This window comes from Genypterus blacodes, unplaced genomic scaffold, assembly GCF_046128005.1.
Source record: "Genypterus blacodes isolate CSIRO-AG114 ecotype Tasmania unplaced genomic scaffold, CSIRO-AGI_Gbla_v1 ptg000158l_1, whole genome shotgun sequence".
In the NCBI taxonomy this organism is placed as follows: Eukaryota; Metazoa; Chordata; class Actinopteri; order Ophidiiformes; family Ophidiidae; genus Genypterus; species Genypterus blacodes.
Genome location: NW_027466959.1, coordinates 1,045,383 through 1,052,500, shown reverse-complemented (window position 1 = coordinate 1,052,500; position 7,118 = coordinate 1,045,383). Strand labels below are relative to the sequence as shown.

The 7,118-nt window shown below is 45.9% G+C and overlaps 1 protein-coding gene across 1 annotated transcript in view; it reads right to left on the bottom strand.

Annotated features, from left to right (window-relative positions):
- The window catches only part of scube1 (signal peptide, CUB domain, EGF-like 1), a 72,910-nt gene extending 66,271 nt beyond the window's left edge, over nucleotides 1-6,639 (bottom strand). Inside the window, exons 1-2 of the mRNA XM_076167391.1 lie at nucleotides 6,420-6,639; nucleotides 4,025-4,147 (exon numbers count right to left, since the gene is read on the bottom strand). Of these exons, the coding sequence (XP_076023506.1) occupies nucleotides 4,025-4,147; nucleotides 6,420-6,507 (211 nt within the window). The 5' untranslated portion in view covers nucleotides 6,508-6,639. The remainder of the gene's footprint in view (nucleotides 1-4,024; nucleotides 4,148-6,419) is intronic.
- Between the last annotated feature and the right edge of the window lie 479 nt (nucleotides 6,640-7,118).

Genomic DNA, 7,118 nt, shown 5'->3' with positions numbered 1-7,118 from the left:
GGGAGAGATCTCGCCTTGTGTTTGGTCATGTTCATGCCCAAGCTCCTTCAACCAGCTTCATTCAACTGAAGCAGTAAGGAATCTTATATTTATGATGTTTAAGAAAGCAGCCGACTGAGCCTTTCTTTCATGCTCAGTCCTCACTGCTGTGTTCACTTCTATATTGCTAAGCTGCCACAGTTTGATCACTACAGAACAGAACAGAACAGAACAGAACAGATAAGATAAGATAAGATAAGATAAGATGCTGACAGATGTAAAGATTCAAGAGAGGAGAAGCAGAATACTGATGTAGGTTAGATTCTCTGCCTGTTCAGATTAAATTGGTGATCTCTGTTCATAATAATCTCCAGTTTTTCCCTTTGTTTCTTCCAAACAAACTGGAAACATTAAATAGATCACTTACAGTGCAGCAGAGGATTTTCCAGGGAAAGGACTAGCAGACATGGAATGTTTCACAGAGAACCGTCAAAAGCTTTGTTCAAGGACGTTGTTAAAGTGGTACTACAGCTATTTCACAAAACATACAGATTTACAAGGAAATTCCATTGAAACTTGGTCACTGATGTTGTTTTATGTAAGTTTGAGCAGCTTGGCGACATTTGTGATTGACTTTAGCAGCAACATAACATAACCTGTGAGTGACCAAAGAGAATTCTGTGATGCTTTAATGACATGAACTCCCTTAACTGAACTAATCAATGGACGCAGAATGTACCGTTCATGGTGGCACGGCGCTCAGGAGATGAGGAGCTCAGCTGTGTAGTCGGACTGAAGATGGCGGTGTAAAGGGTCATACACAACAGCAACTTGGCGATCTACATGTTGATGTTACAGCAGGATCAGGGCAAAGTGACGCCAGCTTACACTCAACCCTGAAGCTCACTATCAAACATAACTGATAATGGCTGTCCTGGTGTGTGTTCCCTGTTAGAGGTTCACTGCTGCGGGCATCTCACTCCTGATGTGCTCCTGTTATGAATTGTCTCATTTATTATACATAACTTCTGAGCTGTTACCACCTGTGACAGCACACTGACAAATACAGGGACAGGAAGCTCAGAGAAAAGGAACTGCAGGGAAACCTAGATGGAAAAACAGCTACAACAGTACATAGATACTGAAAATGTACAGCAAGATTGACATTGAAGGGTTTAAACTAACTAAAGTGGGTGTAGCGGCACATTGAAGGCTGAGTGTTGGAGGAAAGGAGCACAGAAGCTCTGCTCTGCTCCAGGTGCTTCCAGGAACAGCAGAGCCGCTAATGGCTCTGGCCGACAGACCGCCCTATAATGCCTGTTGATGGAAAACCCAGCCGGCCAATTACAACGACCATATCTAATCACCGGGATCAAAGGTCAACTGCCATCTACCATCCGTCTTCATTTGATGCTCCTGTCATGGCCCGCTGCCTCATAAACAGGCAGCTCAATAAACGTCAGCGTACAAGCAGGAGGCCAAGGAGGAGCACACACACACACACACACACACACACACACACACACACATTACACGGTGATGTAATGAAGATGCAGTTGACGCTCAGGCTCAATCGATGCAGGGTACGGCTCACACACACTCACACACACACACAGACTCAGATGCTGGACTCAGTGAGGTGACGTCATCAAAGCCGTTCGCAGTAATAGTTGTACTGGCTGCATGTAAACGTACTGAGTGAATCTATCATGACTTCCTGTGTGCTTTTGTTTATTTTGATGTGATTCTTTGGCATTTTTAAGCACTGCAGATTAAATGTGTGTGTGTGTTTATGCAAATGCAGCTGAGCAAACAGGGAGGGTATCAGACCGCGTCCTTCTAACAAAGCCCCAAGTACTCTGGAAGTGTTACATCATATTATTATATTATTATATTACGATCATTTGGCAGACGCTTTTATCCAAAGCGACTTACATTACATTACCACCCTTCGCAGAGAGGGGAGCAATTGAGGGTTCAGTGCCTTGCTCAGGGGCACCTCGGCGATCCTCCGGTTCCCAAGCGGAAGCACTACCCACTGAGCCACTGCCTCCTCCATCATCGGTCATACAGCTCGTACCTGCTATGCGATAGTGATCACATCTTCTATACACTGTAAGAATAAAGAGATAAGTCCCATGGAAACCTGAGGAATGAACACTTAAAAGGCGACGGGCACCACTCCAAATATTACAACCTACTATATAGAACTGAATCAACACGACATCAGCTGGATGCCTGGAAAATGGATCTACAGGAAGATTGCAATGATGTTTGTTTAGAAGCGCTGACAATAAATACAAAGCTAAAACTACTTCAATATGAGAGGTTAATGAGAGCGTGCAGGACTCAAACTTCATCATGGATCTGCTAATATTCCAGATGTTTGTACTAAGTGTTTGGAAGAGAAAGGTACTTAACTGTCCAAAGATCCAACTCTTCTGAAAGGATTTTATAAAATGTTCTTCAGACAGGTTCAGTCCCTTTAAATGCCAAAGTCTGTGGGCTTGGTCTATATATAAAAGACTTTACATAAACAAGGAGACAGACTGAACCTCTGGACTTTGGACTTAACCACAGAAGGACTGTGTCCAACTTTGGGAACCACACATGGATATGGAAATGATGGAAATGTACGCAACACCTGAAAGCTAATTGTAAGTTTTGTTGGGAAATCTTGTATCTTGTTTGTATTCTGACCCATAGATGCATTTGTGTGTGTGTGTGTGTGTGTGTGTGTGTGTGTGTGTGTGTGTGTGTGTGTGTGTGTGTGTGTTGGTACTCCAGACTGAACAATTGTAAAATGGAAACACTTAAATATAAAAAAGCCAATCACAAGCAATTTCCCAAACTATAATGGCAGTAGGCAGCGTGAATTAGTGCTTATTTAGGACATGATGTCATCTCTGGGTTGGGGGTGATGCGGTGCATTTAGTGTGGAGACTTTCTTAAAGTGAATCAGAGGGACAGGATGTTACAGCTGCACTAGACTGAAAGCAACAGCACCACACAAGAATAGTAAACAGAGAAACAGAGAAACAAGTCTGGACTGTGACCTTCAGGAAGTCTTTGATATGTGACTGCTGACAAACACACATCCATAAACTGTGAGGAGACATTTCTCTCATTACAGAGAGCTACTAGATGATGGAGAGTCAGCTTGACTCCTGATCTTAAGTTAAGGGGGGAGGGGGGGGGTCTTTATTCACTAACATGCAACTAACCACATCACACATGGACCAACCAAGACCAGGAGGCGGCATCAGAAGGGGATAAAGACACAACAAAGGTTTGCATGGACAAAGAGACTGAATCAACCTACAAGACTAGATTTGGGGCTATCAGCATAAAAGGTACGACAACGCTGGAACAACACACACAAACACACAAACAGCAAGAGAGATAAGACACTGAGATAAAGGTTCATCATAAAAACGTTTTCCTAATTCTGTGTCTCAATAATGAAGCTTTTGGAAATGCCAATATATTATATTTTGGCATAATTGCTATAAAGCCAGACAGGAGACAGGAAGTGTGTGTGCACCTGTGTGGCCTCTGGCAGCCCGACACCTTCCCTCTGCCCACTGCACTTCATCCACATTAATCAGAGAGAACCTGGGGGGGGTTAATGGGGATGATGGAGCGTGTTTGGAAACGTCTACATCACCGCCATTCACACTGAGGAGAGCACATCAGGGGCCTGGATCTCACACCTGCTGTCTCCCTCTGCTCCTCTCTTCTACTACACACACTCCCACACCTCACACACACACACACTAATCAATGTTTCAGTGTAGTCAGGGATTTAAATCAGCAATTGGAAATTAGAAAATCAAGGTGTTTTATGTGCGATAGGTATTTACTTGATGATTGACAGCTGTTTCCTACGCTGAAACTTCAATATGATGAGCTCGGACCGGCAAGGAGTGAATATGGAGGAAGAGGACAGTGAAGAAATGAGTAGAGTGAGGAAGACAAGCGGGAAAGGGAAAGGAGAGAAGTGTGTGAGTGTGCAGGGTGCGTTGGAGGTCAAAGGGAGACTCACCCTCGCACTGCTTGCCGTCTCCCTTGTAGCCTGGCTTGCAGATGCACTTGAAGGACTTTGGCGTGTTCTGGCAGAGGGCGTCGATGTGGCAGTCGTCGGAGCCTTCGGAGCACTCGTCTGCATCTGCACACATGTGGAACATCGACACGTGATCAGACTTCTTACCAACGCTGCAGGGACTTCCATCTCATCCCTTCATGGTTTTAAGCGATGAGGTTACATTTTAAAGTCATTTGTATTTGTTTTCTGGAGTAATAAAGACATTTAAACCAGCATTAATGTGAATTTGCTGTACTAACCCTAACCCTGCCATAACATTTGATATAGAGTGCATTAAGACTTGTTCAGGACTCTGGAGTCTTCACTTGGGACTTGATCTGGGTCCCACTTGTGAGATCTGGGTCCCACTTCTGCTTTGAGCTGCATTTTGGCTGCTTAAGGAGCCAGAATGCATCACTTTCCCTCACTACGGCTTGAAATGAAGATCAGCGAATTAGGGGAACTTGAAAACCAAAGTTACAAAGAGCACACACACACACACACACACACACACACACACACACACACACACACACACACACACACACAGCTCTATGATCTTACAGTAACCACCACGTCTCTTGACCCTGACTTTCCTTGATTTCTCCATTATTTCATGATGACATCCCCACATTTCAAGGGCACGGACATCCATCTCTCCCTTGTTTGGCCGTAGAGCTGCTGGCCGTTTACGCTCGCTGCCATTTGTGCTCATTAATTCATTAAGTTTGTGCCTGGATCTGGTTTTTAAACACATCAAAGGACGCCGTTGCCAAATTGTGTGAAATACAAATTGAAGAGACGGCGCTGTGTCTGAAAAGAGGAACATCAGCAGGACATCTGAGGTCCGGCCAGAGAGCAGGAGGAGCAGCGGCTCACTAATTGATCAGATTATTGATAGAGAAGCCAGTCACATCTGGGGCTGAAACCCAGGGCAGGGGGCCAATTCATTACAGAGAGCTCATACATAAACAGACACACGCCACACAGGAGGGGGGGGGGGGGGGGGGGGGGAGAGAGAGAGAGAGAGAGAGAGAGAGAGAGAGCGAGAGAGAGAGAGAGAGAGAGAGAGAGAGACATGGTTTGGTTTCCTGTCAGATCCATCATTCACCAAACGTTTGCCACAGCACACAGCTTCTCCCTCCTCTTCCTCCTCTTCCTCCTCCTCAGCTCCTCTCTGAGTATAAATAGCCCGTGTGTATGTTAGGCAACCCCGGATGGAAGCAGCCTGTGGTTCAGTCCTGCCTGCTCTCCGCCTGGCAAAGCGCCCGGCTCGGCCATAGAAAGCCAATAAATAAACGATGAGACAAAATTTACAATAAATATTTCCCCTGTGAATAAAGTCAACAGATTTTTTTTTTTCTCTTTTTTTTATTGGAGTCGGAGCGGAGAGGGAGAAGGAAAAGTGAGTGGAAGTTAAAGTCTTAGATGTTTGATGTGTTGCTGGAGCTTCAGAGGCGTTGAGCACTTTGACAAAGATGGGCCTGTTGGCTCACTGTCTCAATATTGACTCCTCATCCATTCAGAGCACAGGGAGGCTGAACAATGTGCTGCTGCTGCTGCGGCGGCGGCGGCGGCGGCGGTGGCTGCTGCTGCTGCTGCTGCTGCCTGCTCGATATGTGGCCCCTGCTCCGTCCTCCTGGGACTCTGAGGGGCCCTCCATGCCTCCTCCACACACACACACACACACACACACACACACACACACACACACACACACACACACACACACACACACACACACACACACACACACACTTCTCTGGCTCTAACCCCTGAGACAAGACGCTGCCACCTGAATATGAATCCACCTTCGATCACTCTTCATCACTTTTTTAAAGCAGATTAAATGTAAAATACTGCTAAATGTAACAAATGAACCTTTGACCTGCAGCCTGAGACGCGAGTTCAGACTGAAATGGACCAATAGGCGCAGGAAACAGAAGTCCGTCAGGGTAACAAACGACGGAGCATTTATTTACTAAATTGGCGATGAAGAAGTGCAATTCTACCGCGAGTTCCTTGTAATAAATCAACCAGAAATCCGCTCGTTTTGATGGAAAAACGGAACTTTCCGTGCGCAATCGGAACTTTACGCATCGGTGATGTTGCTTCAGATCCCGGCGATGCATATAAAGTCAATCACATCACCATAGCAACTTCCAACTGTGCGTGTGACTCCCGTGTACGCGATCGTGAGGTCATTCATTACATTTGATCATTACAAGAAGCTTTACACTTTAAAGCCACCCTCCGCGCTCCTCGCCGCGGGATTCAAACATCACATTTGCCCCCCAAAAAAGTGCGTTTCATGGTTTAGACCAGAGCAAGACGGAGAGGAAAGGGGAGCTCTTACCTGCGAGTCCGACATTCCCCATCACCCCGCAAGTATTTATGAGGAGGATAAACAAACAAACGTCCCGGGAAAAACAAGCGCTCCCCATGCTGACAGACGGTGTGAGGATTCAGCAGGGCTTTCCTGGGGGTTTGGACGGCGTGTGTGTGTGTGCGTGTGTGTATATGTGTGTGTATGTGTGTGTGTGAGTGCGTGTGTGTGAGTGTGAGTGTGTGTGTATGTGTGTCCCTGATATGAGAGGAGGAGGAGGAGGAGGAGGAGGAGGAGGAGGACCGCTTTGGTGGCGTGCCGGTGGAGAGAGAGAGAGAGAGAGGAACGAGCGAGACCGAGCGGAGGCGCACCGAGCCCTCTGATTGGCTTGTTTAGGAGAGAGAGAGACAGAGAGAGAGAGAGAGAGAGAGAGAGAGAGAGAGAGAGAGACTCAGCCGGTGTTCCAAATCAAGAGTCTCTAAAGCTTTTCTTTCGTTTCAAGGGCTCCAAATAAAGAATAAAGGTAGAATCAATCAATCAATCAATCAATCAATCAATCATACAATCCAATTTGGGATTCACTTTATTTCCATTCCATTAAGATCACACACACACACACACACACACACACACACACACACACACACCGTCCTTCTCCTTGTTGCACCTTTATCTGAATTAAATATAATTGGAATGGGCCCATTGTTGTCCCACGTCATTGATTATGTA